Source organism: Meriones unguiculatus, chromosome 6, assembly GCF_030254825.1.
Source record: "Meriones unguiculatus strain TT.TT164.6M chromosome 6, Bangor_MerUng_6.1, whole genome shotgun sequence".
NCBI classification, from domain to species: domain Eukaryota; kingdom Metazoa; phylum Chordata; class Mammalia; order Rodentia; family Muridae; genus Meriones; species Meriones unguiculatus.
This window is the reverse complement of record NC_083354.1, coordinates 13843388-13865806: the sequence shown is the minus strand read 5'-3', so window position 1 is coordinate 13865806 and position 22419 is coordinate 13843388. Positions and strand designations below refer to the sequence as shown.

Here is a 22419-nt window from a genome sequence, read left to right as displayed (position 1 = left end):
TCTGCTGCTATAGCCCCTGTCAAACCAAAGCCGGGAGCCTGACTTCAATGTGACTGCTGCTTGTCCCAAAATGTGCCCAACCCTGCTTCCATGCATGTGGGCAAACAGAAGTTCTAAGCAGCTCCGGAGCCTTGGGCAGGAGTATTTGCACAGCACAGCACAGCAAAGCTGTTCATCAGGTGACAATAGTGAGCTGAAGTAGTGATGGAGGCAGACCTCTGCAGTCTCAGCACTGGGGAGGTGGAGGCAAGAGGAGCAGGCGTTTAAGACCGTCTTCCTATACACAGTGAGTTTGAGGCCGGTCTAGACTACAAGAGCTCTTCCCTCCAACCAACCACAGTCAATATAATTTCAGTTATTATAATACAGTCAAACCGCATCACCATAGCCAGTTTATATACAGGGCTTCAAGAAAGCTAGGTATGCGCTCTACCAACTGAACTACATCCCATCTCCTTACTTTTTGTTCTCTCTCTCTCTCTCTCCCCCTCTTCCTCTCTCTCTCTCTCTCCAGGTGTTCATGCAGCTCAGGCTAGCCTTGGACTCCTGATCCTTTATTGCCATCATGTACTCAAATTATAAGCAGGTACTGCCATGCTTGGCTCTCCAGCATACTTTTTCACTTATGTTATTTGAACCTCTTAATAATATTATATGTAACAGTTTTCCAGAGAGAGAGATAGAGAAAGTAGGGGAGAGCCGTGATAGGGGCTGTTGAGATGGCTCAGAAGGTAAAAATCCTTGCTGCCAAGCCTGATAACCTGAATTCCATCCCAAGAACCCACATGGTGGGAGGAGAGACTCAATTCCCACAAGCTATTCTCTTATGTCCACATATACCCAGAAATCAATCAATCAATCAATCAGTCAATCAATTTAATTTTAAAAAATATAAAGGATTACAAGTTGGGCATGGTAGTGAATTCCTATAATCCTAACAGGAGGCAAGCTACAGGAAGATTGCTATGAATTTGAAGACAGTCTGGGCTACAAAGGGAGGTTGCCTATAAATACAGAAGTATGGGCTTCTCACTATGTGAGTGGGAGAGTGGGGGTTATAAGAAGGAAGGCAAATTTGATAGGATCATTCCTGTAGTAATAAATTGAGAGCTTCACACAGTGTGAACTTACGATTGGCTTAACATAGATGCATCAATTAGTATACACACTTATTTCCTTTTGCTGTAGCTAAGAGTCTAGATGCTAAATACCACAGCAGCAACAAGGCGCACACTTTTGAGTGAAAGAAAGTCAGACATCTTGGAGAAATGGAGGAGGAGATAATACAAGATGAGCCTGGAAACTGTGCTCAAAAGGAAATGCTCCAAAAACAAATCAAAGCAAAACTTACAGCTTAACTATTCTACTTTTTCAGGCAGGGTCAAAATATGCAGCCTTGTCTGGCCTTGAACTTGCAGTGATCCTCCTATTTCTGCCTCCCGAGAGGTAAGATTATAATACATATATTACATAATATATATTTTCCTGCATCAGTGTTTTATTCCTCTGTCCTTCGATCAGAAAAGACCTCCCAGCTATCAGAGCCGGATGATGAAGACTTCTTCACTCGGCCAAAGCTTACCTATGCCCAGTGCCCAGTTTTCACAAATATTAAAAATTAGAATAGGTGTGAACACTAATGTCCAAACTAGTAACTAGCACCTTATTTCTGCCTCTAGGATCAGGCTAGTTCTAAAGAACTAGAATTGTTACTTTATAAGACAGTGTTGCAGACTGTCCCTTCCTCATCCCTGTAGACAACTCTTACAGTGAGTTTTCCACAGGCCAGTGAGAATTCATTTTGTGTTTTTTATTATATTAAATACTGAGATGCAGTGAACCCTCATTTAAAAATGTTTTGAATACTGCAGTGAGTGCTCTATTTTAAGTTTCTGGTCTGCCTCCCATACTCTCTCTTCTCTTACCTTCTCTGCTTAGTTTTTCTTTGCTGTATACTGATATGGGTTGAGTTATGTCCATTCAGAAGGTACGGAAGTCCTACCTCACACCCATACCTACACAAACATAATATTATTTGAAGACATCATCTTTTGCAGGCCATAAAATTAAGCTGAAGTCATAAAGTAGGAGTCAGTTCAATCTGACAGTGTTCGTATCTTTAGAGATGTGCTTGCATGGTGGGAGAATGAATGCCACATGAAGACTGAGAGGAAGATGGGGTCTTTTATCAATGTCCAGATATACAAAAGCTAGTCGAAGTGCTCCTGTAATCCCAGCACTGGGAGGCTAGCATACAGGAATGAGTTCCAGCACAGCCTTCCAGGTCTAAAAAGAAAAAAAGATAAAAGTTTGTGAGCAAAATGCCAGAAGCCAGGAGAGAGGCCTGGGACACACTGTCTCTTATAGTCCTCAGAAGGACACATGTGCTCTGAGATTTCTGGTGCCAGAACCACGATGATACAGCTCCATTGTTTCAGCATATTATGTAGCACTTATATTACTCTAGCCGTTGGAGTCATATGCTCAACACCTTCTAACTTTCTATTTCTCTCCCCAACAAGAATGCAAAGCCCTGAGGGTCTACAGAGAACTTTCACAGGAATCCTTGGCGTGTAGAATATTGTCTGGCACTTTGTAGCCCTGAACAGTCATAGATAACAGTAATATTCATAAGTACACACACACACACACACACACACACACACACACACACATATGGTCTTTGACTTGGAATGGTTCAATTTACAATTTTTTCACTTTACAATGGTATTATAAAAGTGGTGTGCATTCCATAGAAAATGTACTCTTTCTTCTCCTCTCTCCTAACCCTTTTCTTTGGTAGTAATGGAATGGAATTCAGGGCCTCATACATATTCAGCAAATGCTGGTGTTATAGCAGTCCTGAACTTCTGGAACAATCTTTATACTTAAAAAGTTAAAAAATTTTACCTACATGTATGTCTGTGTGCCTGGTACCCATGAGGCCAGAAGAGGGCATCAGATTCCCTAGAACTGGAGTCAAAGACAATTATTAGCCACCCAGTGAGTGCTGGGAATTGAACCCACATGAATTGAATTGAATTAACCAGTGAGCAGTCTCTCTCACCCTGAGTTTTTGAATTTTGTCGTTGGATTTTTGTTTGTTTGTTTGTTTGTTTCTTGACCTAGTGACAGCAGGATACTGTTTCCTGTTCCGGGCAGTGGCAGGAAGCCACTGGGGCTCCCAGTCTGCTCTCGCCAAGGTAAGTGACTGATACTCTATTACAGTGTACTGTGTTGCCAGCATTTCTTTTTGACAAGTGGGCAATAAATTACCTGAGTTATTCACCACTATCACTAGCTGGGCTTTGTGGGAAATGACTCTGCTGAACAATAGGCTAATTTAAGTGTTCTGAGCAGGTTCAGAGTAGGCGAGGCTGAGCTATGCCACTGCTGTTCTGTTGGTTTATTAAGTGCGTCTCATATTAGCAGTATTTCTAACTGGCTTGTCAGGACACAACTCAATTAAGTTAAAGAGTAAGAAAGAAAGTCAAGTACCTGATTGGAAGAAACTTCCCCCCCCCCCCCATTTAGGTGTGGACAATGTTTTCATTTGAAAACAACCTACAAGGGAACATTCTTAACCTATTTATAAAGCAGTAACAAAATTTTTATCAGTTTACAACAAAATATACAATCCCTTGTACCTACTTTTGGAGTCTGGACTCTTCTCCTGGTTTTCTGACATTACTAATAACAGAGTGCTTTGGGCTATAAATATATATGCATAAGACAGGAGAGTCCATCCATGAGAATGCACCCCACCCATTGCCGGTTGTGTGCGTTTTGTTTAAAGTCTGTTCTTTTCCTGAATGAAGCAAGAGGTTAGTGCTCAGAAACCCATTTCTCAAGTATATGCGGTGTCAGGCGCCTGCAATTCCAGCACTCCCAGGACTCAGAAGAGAGAGGTAAGCATGCTGCAGGTCAGGATACTGTTTTGTCAGCTACATAGAGAGACTTTATCCCCACCCCCAACAAAAGAAAAAAGTTCTCGTGACTCTGGTCTTCTCTTACTATGGCTTCAAACATCTGGATAGTTGAACGCATGTACTTAAAAATTGTGAACGAATCATCACAATTTTCTTTTTGCTTGTGCTTTTATAAGAACTCTCAGGGTTTTGTTTTGGGTGTTTTTGTTTCCCTCCATCATACTCAGATTTCCTCAACAGTCCTGACAGGTAGCTATTATCTGGAGAGTAAGAAAACAGGCACCTTGTACAGGCATGAAGGAAGTATAAGAGATAGGAGCTAAGTCTCCGAAATCTCAACTCAGTGCTTTGAATGCTCTGCTGGTCAAAAGTGCATTTTGAGTCTTGTCACAGCGGGACAAAGAAAGGATGGAATCCAGAAACATCAAAGTGGTGAATAGTCTTCCTTCACATACTCAAGTTCAGACATAACCAGGACGCCAGGCTTTGTGCTCTGACTTGACTGGACTGGTCTCACAACCATAGCTCTAAAATTTCAGCACTCGCAAGGCAGAGATATGGGGATGGAGAGTTCGAAGCCAAACCTACGCTACTTAGAGATACTTGTCTCAAAAACGAACGAACGGAACAGCAACTCCCCGTGACAGGCACTTACAATTGAAAGAAATAAGAAAGATGGGCACATAAGGAGGCTGGAATTTAAAAGGATTATTTCAAAGGAGCGTGAAAGAGTGGCTGGAGAGAACATGGAAGGTTGGAATGAAAAGAGCACATTCCTGTGCCTGTGTAAGGGCACCGAGCAGATCGAGCCAAACTGCAAGCCCTTGAGTTTCAGTGGGCTGCCATTTTCAGGTGACTTCGGGATCAGGTGACGTCAGGATCAGCTTCAGGTAGTAGTACCCTCAAGCCTAAGAGATCAGCAGATCATAGAAAGGGGCTCGTTCTGAAACGTCAGCGCACCTACTCGAACACAGAGGTCTAGGTTGGCCGTGCCCCAGGGTCACCTTGTTTTCAGGTTCGTTGGAGTTTCCGTGTGTTAGAGCCCACCCTTCGTCCTTGCATCACCAACAGACCCCGCTGCAGACCCAAGTTCAGGGTGACCTTGGGCATCCTTCAAATTCTGGGTGGTGCAGGCCCTGCAGTGGGCAAGGCTCTGATCTGGGGCTGCAGGTCACAGAGAGGCCTTCCTCAAGCCCTCCCCTACCCAGGTCCTCTTTCTAGAAATAGCTGGACCGGGATGAGCAGCCTCCAGGCTCCCGGGTCGCAGCTCCTCGCGCGGGACGCGCTCCCGCACGGCCCCACGTCCGCGCACTCTGGTGGTGGTGGCAGGTTTGGGGATGTCAGGCGCGTGGGCTGGGGATGCTCGGTGCCCGCGGCCGATGGGAGGCAGCGTGAGCCCGAGAGGAGTCGGGAGCGACCGCGGTGGCCGCGCTGGAGCGCAGCCTCCTCCCGCTCCCACAATGCACAGGGCGACGGCGGCGGCGGCGGCTGCAGCGCGGACCGCCGACACGGAGGCTGCGGAGGCCAGGCCACTGAGGGGACCTCGGGGGAGGCGGAGCGGAGGCTGAGCGAACCGAGGAAGCGAGGGGGTGGAGAGGCCGACGACGCGCGGCTTGCCGAGGAGACCGCGAGGGCCGCCGTGCGGACAGCAGGCGGCGGGGGAGACTGAGGCGGCGGCGGAGGCTGCCGCCCCGAGCCTCCGGGCACGCGCCCGGGGCTCCCGCCGCCAGCCCGGGGGCGAGGACCGTCAGGCTCCACGCCCGCCGCTAGCGCCTGACGCGCCCCGCCCCGCCCCGCGCGGTCCCGCCCGCCCGCCCGCCGGCGCCGCCCGCCCTGCCCAGCCCGGCCCTTCCCCGGCTCCCAGCCCGCCCGCCCGCCCGCCGCTGCTTCACCGGCGCGGGCGGCCGCCACGCGAGCTGCGGCCTCCGCCCAGGCGGGGGGCGTCGGCGCTGGGCCCGCCATGGCCGCGTCCGAGCTCTACACCAAGGTAACGCGCGCCGCGGGGCCGCGCCCTGGGGAGGGGTCGCGCGCCCGGGACCGGGGGTGGAGGACGGGCGGGTTGTGCTTAGGCTGCACCTCCCTGCTCCTGCTGCACCTCCCTGTCCCGGCTGCACATCCCTGTCCCGGCTGCACATCCCTGCTCTGCCTCCCGGGCCCATTTCGGGTGGGATGCTTTTGGGCAAAGCTCGGGTCCTCTCTCCGGGGACTCGGTGCTTAAAATAACGTCGTGGTATGCTCCAGGCAGCCTCTCGGGGAGATTATTTCGGATTCTGCAGAGACGGCCAGTCCTCTTTCACCTTTAGCTGCAGGCATCTTGCCTTTGCCCCGGGCTGCGGAGCCTACGGGAAGATGCAGCTGCCGGGAAGATGCAGCCGGGCGACGGCGAGCGTGTTCTCGGGCTCGTCGGTGGCTGGGAGTTTGCAACCTGCGCGCTGTCCCCGAGAGCCTCGTTAGCTCCATGTCCTCACCCTCCTTTCCCGGCGAGCCGTTCCCTTTTGGTCTTTCGTTTAGGGGAAGTGGCAGCCTTTTCAGTCTTAAACCGACGCCCATCTTCTCAGGGTCTGGTAATCGCTGAATGGCGTATTTTTGAGAGACTGTTGAGAAAATCTGTGTCGGGCAGTGCGTGGTGGATGCAATCGTGGTATCGTATCTTATGGTTTCAGTAGGTGTTTTGCCAGCTATTGGTTATTGATTATCTCTAATTCCACTGAGCAGAATTGCCTTAACTTTTGAAGTTTACATTTTCAAAAATTTACCAGAATCTATCTCTTCCGGCCTCAGTCTTTGTCTCCCTCACTGGCACTGGAGATTGAATGTAGGACCTCGAGCATACTAGGTAAACCCTATACCACTGAGCTATAGATAGATAGCCCCAGCTCTCAGGACTCTTAGCATTTTGAAACCATTGCTTGCACACATGACACCAATAACCCCAAAGCCCAAATTGCAACCTCGAGGAAAGAAGTCGAGATGGGTTATCCAGATACCTGCATCTGGGCTAGACCTTGCCGACAACTGTGTGACCTTAGGCAAGCTACATAACTTCTCTGGTTCAGGTGTTTTACCTGTAAATAGAGTTAGTCATACTTGTTCTGCATTCCTCACAGGCTGTTGTGAGGGTCAAATTTAGTACTAGTTGTGAAAGCTTTCTGTGACCTATGACTTTTTCTCTTCTTTTTTTTTTCTTTTCTTTTCTTTCTTTTTTTTTTTTTTTTTTACAAATATGAAGTATATGATTAATTTCTTCCAGTCATAAAATGAGCTTTCAGTGTTTTGGAGATATTAACTCATCTAATCATTACAATTAATGTATGAGGTAGATACAAGTATTAGTTATGTTCCTGTGAGGAGCTGTCAGTTTTTAAACACTGCTGAGTTACATTGTTCTGGCTTGTCCCCTGTCTGGCCCCCTACCAGGCCACTGCCATCCCTCCATCATGGACCTTCTAATTATAGGCTGATAAGCAGAAATTGGGTGGTGAGTGGTTGGACTTCTAGATCTGTCTTTTGTCCACAGTGTTTGTAGGGGAAAATGGGAAAGGTGTTGTCATTTTTAAGCTATAAAGTTTTGAGTTTCTGTCATGGCTTTATGGGTAATAGAATTCCTCTTTTAAGTCTTCCTCGATACAGGCTGATTTAGTCACTGAAACTGAGGTTGGGACTTACAGGGCTTTCCCCCAAATTCACATATACCTAAGAATAGCCTGGTACCATGGTAATTTGTGGGCTGATCCTCTGAATGGGCCTTAGTTTAATGGCAGGCACAAATGTTTATTGAATACCCTCTAGACCAAATACTGTGCCTTGTGTTTGTGGTTTCTAAGAGTGGACGAGTCAGAGTCCTTTCCCTCATGGAGCTCACGGTCTGCTTCCTGTATTCTTGGCCCACTTTGAATCTCCAAGGGCATAAATAACCTGCTGTTACCTGAACAGCAGGCAGGCAGTTGTATTAGCAGGACATAGGGAATGTTCCTGGCTATGGCAAAGGTTGGAATGACTCTAGAGGACTGAGTAAGTACGAGGAGAAAGAAGGAGATTATTAGGAGAAATATCACTGGTAAACCCACATATCCTTCCCTTGCAGAGAATTATAGAGAAGGAAGTTGTTGATAGATTACAAGGAAATGCATGTTACTGACATGCCGTAATTATGATATTCAGCACGTGATTAAATCTGAAAAGTGCCCTTTTAAAAGTTGTCTGTCATCTGACCTTTAAAGCAGATTTTGATGTATGATACAGTTCAGCTACTATTACAGTGCAGGGTATGGGATTGTTCAATTTATTTTCTTAGGTTAGAAGGATAATGGTTTTGACATAGCAATTTAGCAGAGTTTCCATTTCATAAGAATTTCCAGAAGTTTAAATATTTAAGAGCAATAGCTTAGTGCCTGGATATAATGTTTCTTGAGGCTGACGCTTTGGTTAAAGCATATTTGTTGATTTTTTTGATAGGGGCTGCTAAGGAACTGTTTGAAAAAAATTTCTTATTACAGCATTATTGTGTTACTTTATACCATACAGTTCACCAATATAAAATATCTGGTTTGGTAGTTTTAGTATATTTCCTGGGTTGTGTGTGTGTGTGTGTGTTTTAGGTCTACCAGGCAGCTATTATAGCTCTGGAGAAAGTTGCTAGTCTTGCCTTGACAGTGGATGTCTACTTGGCAACTTCATCTGTTGAAGCTTTTAATAACTTCAGAGGCTCAGTGTTTGTGGAACAAAGTTTATCAGTGAGACCTGGAAGGATCGTCTGTGGCAATTTAATTAATTACATATTAATCATCCATATATATTATTGAAAGCACATGGATGCTATGGAATGGACAAGGGTACCTAAAGCTGTTTAATTAAAATCCCCTGTGATGAAAATGCTAAGTATTGTAAGAAAGAAAAAAAAAATCAGACTAAAACTCCAACGCCATTAAAAATTTCCCAGAGAAAAACAGCTTTGTTAGGCAGCACTTTGCATATTTGCCACCATATATGCCTTTTCCACATTTTCTTATGTACCTACTAAAGCTGTGTAATCCAGGTGTGTGTGTGTGTGTGTGTGTGTGTGTGTGTGTCTGTGTGTATCTATGTGTCTCAGTGTGTCTGCGAGTTCTGGTTTAGTTTGGTTTGATATTCAATAGCCTTGTTCCTCAAACCACCATTCCTGGAAATTCTAATGTTTTGGTGTTGAAATCTATTATCTGATCATGTATTCTGATCTGGAGTTTGGCAAGTACATCCTTCAGTCATGCTCCCTTTATCTTTATGCCTGTTTTTTTTTTTTTTTTTTTTTTTTTTTTTTTTTTTTTTTTCTGATATCCCTATGCTTGTTAATGACACTGCTCTTCTAGTTCTGCAGGTTAGGGACCTTAGCATCCTTTCCCTTGGATCTTATATTTTTCTTCTTTACCAATTCTAGTTTCATTTGACACTCAGCTGTTAAGATTCTGAATCACTGCTAGAATTGTCTTCCTTTTTTCCCCCTATGTTTCAATGACCTGGATGCATTTCTATCTCACTATGGTTATTTTGTATGTGTGTCACCACTGAGATGCTATTTTGTTCAGCTCCTATTTGTTAAATAAATGACTGAATGAACACTTAAACAGGAGAAGGAGGAGGTATAGATGGAAAATAATGACATGGGATCAGGTGTAGTGATGAACTCCTGTGGCCCTTGCATTTGGAAGGCAAAAAGGATTAACCATAAAGTCAAGAATGGCTTGGGCTATGTAACAAGACCCTAGAAAGCTAATTATAAGAAAGTGATTAAAGAATTAGTAAACACATAATAACACATGTTGAAGATAGGAGAGGGGAGAATGGGGAGCCAGGGAGAACAAAAAGAGAGCTGTTCCAGGAAGAGAATTGTAACATCTGGTAGGCTGAGGCAGGTATGGAAAGAAGATGTTTAAAGAAGGGAATAAACCCGATAGACAAGTCACTGGGAAGGAGTATATCTAGGATGAGGAGAGAGGCACTGAGATAAGGGCATGCTGGGAGCTCCACCTTGGAAACTGGAAGCTGTTCCTGGAGACCACAAATGGAAAATTACTTAGAATAATTCTCTCAATAGCTGGAGCAGAGCAAAGTGATTATGACTTGCTCTTGAAATTTGTCACTGTCTCTTAAATTGTGAAAGCTCTGTGTATTGTTCAGTGGCTCAGAGATGAGAGAGGTGTTCCAATTCAGCAAGAGTTGCCGCTCCTTGGCCAGTTGTTGAAATCTTAGCTCTGTAAAGTAAAGGAAAACTAGCGAAGACCACACCTTTTTCTTTTCTCCTCTTCCCCCCACCTCCACCCTTCTTTCTTTCTTTTGACAGGGTCTTACTCTGCAGCAGACTGCTCTGGACTACCTGCCTAGACTGGCCTCAAACTCATAGGAGTCCTCCTGCCTTAGCCTCCTCCTAAATTTTGGAATTACACCTATGAGTGGCCATAATTTGTTTCTTTACAAATATATACCAGAACTAGAAAAATTTCAGAGTAGAATGATCAGACTGGGAAAGAGTCTAGACATAAAAGAGGGATAGAAAAATACCTGAAATTTTATAGACATGTAATATACGGGAAAGATTTACTCTTAGGTTACATGTAAGAACAAGTCGCAGAAAGTCAAAACAGAAAATACTCTTATTCTTTTTTTAAATTTTTTATTAATTACACTTTATTCATCCTGTATCCCCCCATAAGCCCCTCCCTCCTCCCCTCCCGATCCTACCCTCCCTCCCCTTTTTGCATGTATGCCACTCCCCAAGTCCACTGATAGGGGAGGTTCTCCTCTCCTTTCTGATCTTAGTCTATCAGTTCTCATCAAAAGTGGCTGATGTCTATAAAATTTCAGGTATTTTTCTTAAAATATTTTATTTACTTATTTACATCCTGTAAGTTACTTTTGAAACTTTAACTAGGCCATGTTTACTAGCCATGCTATTATTATATAGATATCAATGTGCTGAGTTTGTTTGGAGACTAAAGTGTATAATAAGGTGAACTCCCACAAAGGATATTTCTTGTCAAGTGATGTTAATATTCTCACATGCAGATTTTATAATTATCTTTTCTCAGATTTTTTTAAATGCTTAATTAGGGAGCCCATACATGTTCAGAAGATTTGAGAATCTAAGGTACTTTGAAGAAAATGAAAGGGTTACTATATGCCTCAGATTCCATTTGTCATCAGCAGAACAAGATTCCCTATAGATAAGAGGAATTAGTATTAACTTTGTTAACTTTGTTATTTTGCTTTTAGAGCTAATGATGAAAATGGTGAATTAGTGCACTTTCCCCCAAAATTCCCCAAGGACTTACTTATACCAGGTCTGAGTAAAAACGTCATTCATTATTAAAGAACATGACAACCTCCAATGATATGGAGTCAAAGTCTGATTTATTAAAGACTAAAATGAGGTAGGGACTATAGTCCTTCAGTTACAACAGAACAGGAACACAGTACTGTTTAGGAATATATTAATTATTCCATTTATAGGAAAAACAGCAGTGGAGTTGAGATGTTATATCATGTATTGTGATTAAAGAGGGGAAACATGATTACTTGTAAAATGAGCTGGGATTTAATCTGAACAAGTTCTCCACTGAAACTGATGAGGCAAATTGGAAAATATTCATTTGGAAGACATTTTTATATTGGATTTTAGGACAAAAATAAAGTTCTACAATGTATCCACAAACAAAAAAAAAAAGAGGGCTAGAACTCGAAAAATAAAGGTGATCTGGAAACCCAATGGAGCACTAAAGCATCAAGATTAGTAGAAGTTTGGCCAGCAGGATAGATGAGTGGGTAAAGGCACTTGCCGTGGAGCTGACAACCCAGCGTCACCCCCAGGACCTCCATGGTAGAAGAGAGAACCAAATCCCTCAAGTTGTGCTTGGTCCTCGATATGTACTGGGTGGCATGCACATGCATGCACTCACACAAATAAATAAATGTAATACTAGAAGTTTGTGACGTCTTAATTTGGCTGCTGTTAGCGTGTTAGAACTTGAAATAAATGTGTATCATCTTAAATGTATTCCTGTTGTAAACATTAAAGTATGTATGGACATAATGGAGTACCTCAAGTTATGAGGTACTAGTTGTATTATATAAGTTAGAGCCTGGGTAGTCTGTGAATAGTATTTCCAGCTCACCAAGTTACCAAACTTTTTTTTTTTTTTGACAGAGTAAAACAGCTAACCAGCTGGAACTAGTTTAAAAATTTACTTACTCATTTTTGTTTGTGTGTGTATATATATATGTGTGTGTGTGTGTGCGCGTGTGCGCGCGTGCATCCATGTGCACCTCTTTATGGGTTTATGTAAACATCATGGGCACAAGTGCTCTTGGATGTCAGAGGGCATTGAATCCCCTGGAACTGGAGTTGCTGGTAGTTGTAAGCCACGTTATTTAGGTGCTGGGAACTGAATCTAGGTCCTGTACAAGAGCAGTAGGAACTCTTAACCTCTGCACCATCTCTTTAGCCCTATCGAATTCATTTTGTTGGAAGGAAGAGAAAACTAGTTCAAAACTAGAAAGCAATTTAATTGCTCGGTGTAACCTGAAATTTAAGCATGGCTTGATTTAAGACTCAGGTATGTCTGTGGGACTGTGTATCACTGGCTCTTTCATTTTTAGGACAGCTGTTTTCAGAGTGAATGAAGAGCAGCATTTATAGATCACATGACTGTCAGTTCTGGGCCGAGGGAAGAAGGCCTGATAGAGAAGTTCTTGCCCTTTCTTGGAGTCATGTGGCCTTTCCTTTCACAATACCCTGTTGGCAGTGTGGGAGGAACACCATGAGCGATCAAGTTTATGCTTGCCCAGAGGCTTGACGGAGGACAAGCATTAGGATTGATAGTCCCACGATGACCTTATGGGGTAGCTGAGAGCCATTTCCCATCAGAAGGAATAGTGCTGGCTAGACAAAATGAACACTTACCCTCCCTCAATATTATCTATGAATAGATCACCCCAAAATGATGGAGACTGAGTTCTACTACTTCTGATCTTCAAGGGAAGTGAAAAAGGTTTTTAGCTAAACCAAGAAGATACTAGATATATTACCCTATAGAATCATCTTGAAGTTAAAAAATAAAGCTATGTAAAATTAGTTATGTCAGAAACTGATGGTGTGAGACATAACTTATCCAGTCTTTGTGAGGACTTGGTGAGTTATGTGTTGCCTTTCATGCTAATTTATTCTGCTGCATTTCCTCAGCAGTGTATATTTCCTCTTACTTTCTTCATATCCTTGCTTGCACACATTATTCTCTAACCTCATTTTCGCCCAATGACACATTTGCACAATTTCTCCCTCTTTTTTTTTTTTTTTTTTGAGACAGAGTCTTATGTAACCCAGGCTGCCCCCAGATTTGTTATATAGCAAAGGATAATGTAGGCCTGTAGTTCTAGCTGCTTGACAAGCTGAGGAAGTTTAAGTTTTGCTGGGCAACCTGGTGAGACCCTGTCATAAAGTAGAGCACATTAAAAAGGTCTGGAGATAAAGCTCAGGGTCAGGGTGTTTGCCTGTCACGTATGAAGCCCCAAGCTCAATTTCTATCACTGCTCTCCTCTTGCCCTCTCCTCCTCTCCTAAAAAAGAATAAAAGTTACATTGTTGCCAGGCGATGGTGGTGCAGGCTGTTAATCCCAGCACTGGGGAGTCAGAGGCAGGAGGATCTCTATGAGTTCAAGGCCAGCCTGGTCCACAGAGTGAGTTCCAGGACAGCCAGGGTTATACAGAGAAAACTGTCTCAAAACAAACAAACAAACAGACAGACAGACAAAACCAAGACCAAGCAAAACAAAACAAAGAATGAGAAGAAAAGAAAAAGGGAGAAAGTGAACTGTAGATAATTTAGAATATTCAAAGGATGAAAATTAAATACCATTAAAATTCTCGCAGTCAACTTTTTCGTGTGTGTGTGTGTGTGATGCTAAAAAATCAGATAGAGGGCCTTGGATGTGGTAGACAAGCACTGAATTAAACCCTCATTGCAATTGCTTCTTTAAGTCTTTTCTAGCGTATAAATAACAATGATTTTTAAACTATTTTAATAACTTCTTAATGACTTAAAAACTATGTAAGTTTTTATAGCATTAAATACTCATTGAAAAAAATTTAATATGTATTCCAACATCTGGAGGTACCATGATTTTTATACTGCAAGTCCTTTTCTCTGTTAGAAGTCGGTTGCTGTGATGGGCAGTTTTGTATGTAAATCTTTCCTTGTGAGTCACTTTTAGACAGCTTCAGAATCCAAGTCTCCTTGGTGAGAATTGGTATTTATATATGGGTAGGACATTCACATTCATCTTTAAAAATAGCACCTTGTGTGTATATTACCTCAAGGGTAGGGTGACTAGATGTCCCACTTCTGGAAGATAATTTCAGTACTTTTACTTTGGTGTGAGAAATTCTCCTCAGTGGAAATATATATAAACTTATTTTAAAAACTCAATCTTCCGGAAACCTAAAGCTCGCTCTTTCTTTAAAAAAAAAAAAAACAAAAAAACAATCCAGGGGCGCACTCTGTAGCCCTGGTTGGCTTGCCATGTAAAGCAGTCTGGCATCAAACTCACAGAGATCACCTGCCTCTGAATGCTGGGATGAAAGATGCGCACTACCAAGTCCAGTTTACTTTCTTTTTACTGCATCAACACACACACACATACACACCCTCATATGTATACACACACACACACACCCTCATATATGTATACACACACATACACACACACATATACACACACACATTGCTTTCAGAACTTCCCCCCTTAATCTTTGAAGAACTTTGGCAAGAGAGAAAAAAAACTGAATTAGAATTTTAAGAGAGAGAGAGAGAGAGGAAAATGTAGCTTCTATGCTGAATGTAAATCATAAATTTTAACTTGAAAACTACCTGGTATTATGTTGTCATTTTGTTGTAGAGAACTTGTCTTCCTAATTATAAACTATAGTACTTGTGTGAAGTAGTGTAAGGATAGGTTTGCTTTCAGGTGTGTCAGACCCGACACTGACTGTCATACTCAGGACTTTGTGAGGCCTTCTTGTCATCCCTTCTATGGGACTAAGGATTTGCAGCAATTCAATGGTAGCTGCAAAGCCAAAGCGAAATGGAAGGTCAGGAAGCTGAGGTTGGAGCCTTAGTGTCCTTGAAGTTTCTTTGCTTTTCCTCATGCAGTAAAATGTTGATTTTTTTTTTCCTCTATTAGTTTCAGTTGTTTTCTGCTAAAAATTTTGACTTGGGCAAATGCATGTCTGTGGCAAAATAGTTATTCTATAATTACTTTTTAATTGCTGTGGTCCAGATAGCCTTAAAAAAATCTTTGCCAGGCCTGGTTGCAGTAAGCCTGCAATGCCATTTGCTTAGAAGTTGTGGCAGGATTGCAAACGAAGGCCCACCTGGGCTCTAAGCGAGTTTACAGCCAGCCTGAGCCACGTTAGGTGAGACTCTGTCAAAATCAAAACTTTTTAAAGGTTGTGCTAGTTATCCAGATGTGGCAGCTTATGCCTGTATTCCCAGCACTCTGGGGCCATGACAAGAGGATTGTCACAAGTTAGAGGCCAACTCGGGCTACATAAAAGGTTCTAGGCCAACCTGGGCTCTAAGAATAAGAGACTGTTCGTGGAAAGAAAGAAAGAAAGAAAGAAAGAAAGAAAGAAAGAAAGAAAGAAAGAAAGAAAGAAAGAAAAAGAGAGAGAACAAAGATATGGGAATATGGCTCAGTGGTAGAATACACTAATCAAATCCAAACTTGTTTTTTCATTCTCTCTTCCCCACCTTTCCCAATCTCTTGTAATCACTATCTACTTTCAGGTCAACATTTTTAGTTGCCTGAGAGAACATGCTTTCTGTATCTGGCTTATTTCTGTGTAAGCTTTTTTTGTTGTTTGTTTGTTTTCCAGTAGGTTTGGGTGTTTCTGAGACAAGGTCTTGCTACACAGTCCTGGCTGTGTAGATAGGGCTGGCCCTGAGCTTGTCAGCCAGTCCTGCTGCCTCTGCTTCCACCTTCAAAGAATGGGTTTGAACCACACTTGGTTTACCTAAAACAGTACATTTTTAAAAAGAAAAAAAAATCTATTTGTCCTGTTAGTGTTTCCAAGCAATTCCTAAATTTGTGTGTGTTTCTCAGAAGCCAGACAATCCAGCTTTGCTATGAGTGTTTCCTTCCTTGACTTTGACTCATCCCTCTTCCCTGGAAGAGTGGCCATGTATCATAGCAACTAAGGCACGGACAGCACAGCACAAGACTGAATCCTTGTTTTGCTATTTTTTTCCCTCTCTCTCTCTACCTCCTTCCTTCCCTCCCTCGCTCCCTCCCTCTGCTTTTCTTCAATTTCTTCTTTCTTTTTTTATTTAAAATTTTGTTGTGTACGAGTGTTTTGCCTGCATGTATGTCTGTGTACTAGATGCATGTCTGGTGCCCATGAAGGCCAGAAGAGAGTAGCAGGTGTAGGGAGATGTAAGCTGCCATGTGGACACTGAGAATCAACCTAGGGTCCTTTGCAATACCAGCCAGTACTCTTAAACTGCTGACCCATCTCTCCGGCCCTGCTGTCCTCTTTTTTGGCTATTAACTTTCTATGTTATGTACTCTTTCTGTACTTCAATTTTCTCATATTTATTTATTTGCATATGTGTGTTTATATATGTATGTATGTGTGAGCATGTGTGTGTGTGTGTGTGTGTATGTATGGAGGCTAGAGAACAGCCTTGGAAATATTGTTCCTTGAGAGCTGTCCACCTTCTTGACTTAGAACTCAGCAATTAGGCTTGGCTGGCAAACCAGCAAGGCCCTATGGATCTCCTATCTTCTCCTATCCAGTGTTAGGATTACTAACACATGTGCTACAAATGTGCCCATTTCTTTCAGATTTATTTATTTATTTATTTATTTATTTATTTATTTATTGCTCTGTGTGAGTGTTCTGTCTGAATGTATGGGTGTGTACCACATGTATGCCTGAGGCCCTTGGAGATCAGAAGGTGTTGGAGCCTCTGGAACTGGAGCTAAAGACGGTTGTAGGGTGCCATATGGGTGTTGGGTTCTGGTAATTGAACTCAGGTCCTCATACTGTGGCCCAGACCAACCCTGAAGTTTAGGAATCTTCTTGCCTCACCCTCCAAATACTAGGATTGTAGGTGTGAGGTACAATGCCTGCTGCCCCTGGAGAGTCTTAATATTTCACTTTATTAATAGAGTATGTGAGGAGACCTGGCACATGGCAGTGACCTAATAATTCTCTCTCTATTTTTAAGGGCAACTAGGAAAACTGGCTTCTTTATATTAAAGCATAATTGAGAATTGTCTATTACTTCTGCTATTAATAGGTCTGAAATAGTAAAGGAAATGACTTGCAAAAATTACTTTGGAAGACATTCTTTTAAAATATATTTAAGGGCTCAGTGTGGAGCCCTGCTGGCAGAGTGCTTGCCTAATATCTGTCTATGGAGCCCTGGGTTTGATCCCCAGTACTTCGTCAACTGGGTGTGGTGACACGTACCCATAATCTCAGCACTTGTTGGGGAGGGGCAGCAGAAAGAAGATTGACATTTCAAGATTATTCTCATCTACATAGGGAATTTGAGACCAGATTGGGCCACTGACTCTCTCTCTCTCTCTCTTTCAGTTATATGTGTGTGTACATCCATATTTTAAAATAGTAAAAATATAATAATATTTAATGTAGATGAGGAAAATCCAGGACGAACTTCCTTCAGCAACACTGTCTTCAAATATTCTAATATTTGATGTATATTCTCCTAGTTACCCATTTTATTTGTTTTCTACAGAAAAATGGTTTGTGTTCAGGCATAAATGGTCTATCTGTATCATGTGCTCTTCCCCCAGAGGAAGAGGGGCTGTAAAGAGTTTGAGAGGAGTGTCTTTCAGACATGACCGAGACACCACACTCACAAATACACAGCAGCTGTGGTTGCCAAAGCCCTGCACAAGATCAAACCAATCAATGTTCTAGGGCGGATGGGGAGGGTCTCACAAGCACCCACCCCCAGCTGAGGAGCTAAGGGCAGTTGAGGGTCTGCTGAGCAAGGAGGAGTCAGCTTTCTTTAACGGTCTGGCCCTTGGCAGGCTGACCATGCTCCCTCGAATGGCCCCACCCCTGTGAATGTTTGGGCAGCACAAATTGGACTCAGTGATTTATAAAAATAAAAAAGAGGCTTGAAGTTGGGAATGACTGAGGTGGAGAATGGGGGATTACATCTGGGAGGAGCTTGGGGGAGAAATAGGGGTGTATATGCTCAAAATACATTGTATCCATGTATAATTTAAAAAATCAATACAAGTGTTATCTTTTGAAATGGTTATTTTACTTTGTAAGCATAATTTGCTTTCTCTAGTAGTATTTTATGAATATTTTTGCATGCCAACACATTCTTTTTTATTACAACTTTATTTTGAGAGATACTGTCACTGTATGGACCAGAATGCCCTCAAGGCAGCCCTGCTTCAGCCTCCCAGAGTACCAGGATGACCGTTGTAAGCCATGGTGTATGTTTTAGTGGCTTCATAGTGTTACAATGCAGATTCTTTCTTTCTTTTTTTTTTTAAACCTATTTTTTATTTTTATTATTAGTTACATTTTATTAACTCTGTATCCCAGCTGTATCCCACTCCCTCATTCCTTCCCAATTCCACCCTTCTTCCCTCATCTCCTCTCTGTGCCTTTCCAAGTCCACTGATTGGGGAGGACCTTCTCCCCTTTCATCTGACCCTGTTTTATCAGGTATCTTCAGGACTGGCTGCAAAGTCCTCCTCTGTGGCCTAGGAGGACTGCTCCTCCCTTGGATGGTGGGGTGGTCAAAGAGCCTGCCTTAGAGTTCCTGTCAGAAATAGTCCCTGTTCCCCTTACTATGGGAAACCAATTGTTTACTGAGCTACCACGGGCTACATCAGAGCAGAGGTTCTAGGTTATATCCATACATGGTCTTTGGTTGAGTATCAGTCTCAGAAAAGGACCCTGTGCCCAGATATATTTGGTCCTTGTGGAGCTCCTATCCTGTCTAGGTCATACTAACTCCCCCTTCTTTCATATGATTCCCTGCACTCTGCTGAAGGTTTGGTTATGAGTCTTAGTATCTGCTTTGATACACTGCTAGGTAGAGTCTTTCAGAGGCCCTTTGTGGTAGGCTCCTGTCCTGTTACTTGTTTTCTCCTACGTCCAATGCACCTCCCATTTGTCTTTCTAAGTGAGGATTGATCATCTTACCCTGGGTCCTCTTTCTTGTTTATCTTCTTTGGGTATATAGATTTCATTATGTTTATCATATCTTATAGGTCTATATAAGTGAGTATATACCATGTGTGTCTTTCTCCTTCTGGGATACCTCACTCAGAATGATCTTTTCTAGATTCCACCATTTGCCTGCAAATTTCATGATTTCCTCGTTTTTGATTGCTGAGTAATATTCCATTGTGTAAAAAACCACAATTTCTGTATCCATTCCTCCATTGAGAGACGTCTGGGTTGTTTCCAGATTCTGGCTATTACAAATAAAGCTGCTACAAACATGGTTGAGCAAATGTCCTTGTTATGTACTTGAGCAAATTTTGGGTATATGCCTAGGAGTAGTATAGCTGGGTCTTGAGAAAGCACTATTCCTAATGCAGATTATTTCTTAACCTGTGTTTAGTACTTCTAAGTTTTTGGAGTTCGCCCATGAACTGAAGAGGACCAAAAGCTTTTTGTTTATTCCTGTAGAAAGAGTTCAGCTGTGGTTTTCATTGAGGTTGACTAGCTGCACAGTGTCCCATTTTCTGTAGTAATTAATAACATTGGTATAGAAACTGGGTGATAATGAGATCATCATCAAGGAAATTCAGCTACTTAGAGCTTAGAACACAGGCTATAGGGATCTCACCTTCCCAGGAAGAAGTTCTTAAACATTAGTACACATTTGTGATCTCAGTGTGCCAGTTGTGACAGCTTACTAGAAAGAGATTCTCTAGATAGAGATGATAGACAGCTAGAGCGGCCAGAACTTGAACAGACAAAGGATCCTTTTCAGTGTTTTGAAAGCTGTATTGCAGGGTGAAGTATAATGTGTATATCAGTATACCTGCCATGGAGGTATACTAGCCAAGGAGACTATCGTTGACTAACAAACCACCTAGGATCTGTCACAGCACTGCATCAGTCTTTAATATAGGATGGCTCCGCTGCTCAGCTGTTGTCTTTCACTTTGGAGAGGTTGGCTGGGTAAAAGGGCTAACAGTGTAACAGAGAAGAGAAGTAACATGTGGAACAATCTCTGAAACAATAGTGAGATCAATTAAGCCCTGAGAAAGAAGTCTGATAACTAATGTCAGTAAGTCCCTTGGTTTGCAAATGTTGTAATTAGTTTCTCACAACAAGTTTCAACTGAAATGTATCTAGGAAACCAGCCAGAGATCTTAAAAGACCTGGTCTTTCAAAAGATGTGCATTTCTGCTGAACTAGATGTGATCTCTTCTGGAGTTGATGCTTCCAGTGTGTGTGAGGAGCAGTGCCTTAGTCCCACGAAAGAAGACAGATCTGTGGAGGGGAGCAGCTGCCATGGCATGTACGGCTTGCAGAGTCATCCAGGTCCAGCTGGTCTTTGGAGCTGGACTGGGCTGTGTTTAAGAAGCATCTGGGAGGGCAGTGGGAATCTGACTCAGGAGGATCACTGGTTTGAGGCTAGAAGTAGCTATACAGGGAGCTGGAGGACAGCCTAGGTTACATAACATGACATTGTCTCAACAGCAACAGCTTTGAGCACAAAACCTGTGGTGGAACTTAACTGGTTGGGTTGAGATTGGGATGTCTCATCCAAGCTCATAAAAAATATAAATGATGTAGTTAGTTGCCTCATGCCTGTAATCCCAGTGCTTGAGAAACCAAGGCAAGAAGATTGATGCAGTTTGAGGTTAGAATAGGCTGCCAAGTTAAGACTTTACTGTGTCTTAAAAAAACAAAAAACACCAAGGACCATGCATGGAGATAACCTAAGACCCCTGCACAGATGTAGCCCGTGGCAGTTCAGTATCCAAGTGGGGTCTATAGCAATAGGAACAGGGACTGTCTCTGACATGAACTGATTGGCCTGCTCTTTATTTATCTCCCCCTGAGGGGGGAGCAGCATTACCAGGACACAGAGGAAGACAATGCAGCCACTCCTGATGAGACCTAACAGATTAGGATCAGAAGGAAGGAAAAGACCTCCCCTATCAGTGGACTTGGGGAGGGGCATGCGTGCAGAGGGGGGAGGAAGGGAGGGATTGGGATGGGAGGAGAGAGGGGACCACAGGGGGGATACAAAGTGAATAAAGTGTAATTAATAAAGAATAAAAAAAAAAAGAGGACGCTGATAATGATGGAGAAGAAAGAACTGCCTACCACTAGCTGGCAATCTCCAGAGGTAAAGGGCGATCACCTGGGAAAATATTAAACTCTCCTGATCACTGGGAAACAAAAACAAAAACAAAACAAACAAAACAAAACAGAAAACATGAAACACAAAAAGCACCTCACAAAAATGTGCTTATGTGTGTGATGGAAATAGGTGCCTGTTTAATCTATAAAACTCAGTTGTTAAAAAGAAACAAAGTTAAAAAATAAATACAAAACCAAACTGTTGTTGATTGTTAATATTTAATATCAGTTTATCTTTTAGTTAATCAGTGGTTATTCATAAACCAACTGTATATCCAAATCACCACACAGAGACTAGGATTTATTTAATTAACCTAGAGCACAATGCTGGGCAATAGTTACTCCATCCTAAACTTCCAAGCTCACATAGCTTCCCACCATTCAGAATTTCCAACATTATACTTGGTTTTAGTCATATCTTAGGTCCAGTTCATCTTTTCTCCTGATTCCAAGTCCTGTTCTGCCGATCTCCGCTCTTCTCCTCTTCTCCTCTTCTCCTCAGGACCAGGATGTCCCACACTGTTCTCATCATTGCTCAGCCTTGTGGTTTGTTTTTTATTGACAGCACAGAGAACAAATGGTGGCATGTTTACACAAACCTGAGACAGGTGATGCTTAGAAAAAGCATCACAGTGCCATGTCCAGATTGAAACCAGATAGTGGGGAAGAGAAATCAGCATTTGAATGAACAAGGGTAAATTTTATACATTCCACAAGAACAGTATACCAACACCAAACTACATAAACCGGGTGTGATGATGCATAGCTGTAATCCCAGCACTCAGGAAGTGAATCAGAAGTAATTCCAAATGAATAGTCAGAACATACCTAAAAAAAAACCCACAAGACACAATTGTGATTGAGCTATTTTGTACATTAGCCTTAGCTTTTTAAATTGTGGGTCTTTTTCTTTTTCTTAAAGGTTAAACAACTCTTGTCTTCTGGCCAGATGTGGCAACGTGACACATGCCTGCTATCATTCTTACTTAGTAGGCAAAGTCAGGAGTATTACCTACGCCCAGGAGTTTGAGGCCAGTTTGGGTTACATAGTGGGATGTCTTTTTAAAAATACAAATAAAAA

The 22419-nt window shown here is 42.6% G+C and overlaps 1 protein-coding gene and 1 long non-coding RNA gene across 5 annotated transcripts in view; one reads left to right on the top strand and one right to left on the bottom strand.

Annotated features, from left to right (window-relative positions):
- Positions 1-862: 862 nt before the first annotated feature.
- On the bottom strand, positions 863-3029 carry LOC132654896 (uncharacterized). Its single transcript, XR_009592503.1, has 2 exons — positions 2915-3029; positions 863-2286 (listed from the first exon to the last, which is right to left on the bottom strand). It is a non-coding gene; the product is annotated as an uncharacterized LOC132654896 (long non-coding RNA).
- Positions 3030-5747: 2718 nt separating this feature from the next.
- Positions 5748-22419, top strand: part of Myo5a (myosin VA) — a 157286-nt gene continuing 140614 nt past the window's right edge. For all 4 annotated transcript variants that reach the window (XM_060384753.1, XM_060384752.1, XM_060384751.1 and 1 more), the window contains exon 1: positions 5748-5916. In XM_060384753.1, the coding sequence (XP_060240736.1) occupies positions 5890-5916 (27 nt within the window). In that variant the 5' untranslated portion in view covers positions 5748-5889. The remainder of the gene's footprint in view (positions 5917-22419) is intronic.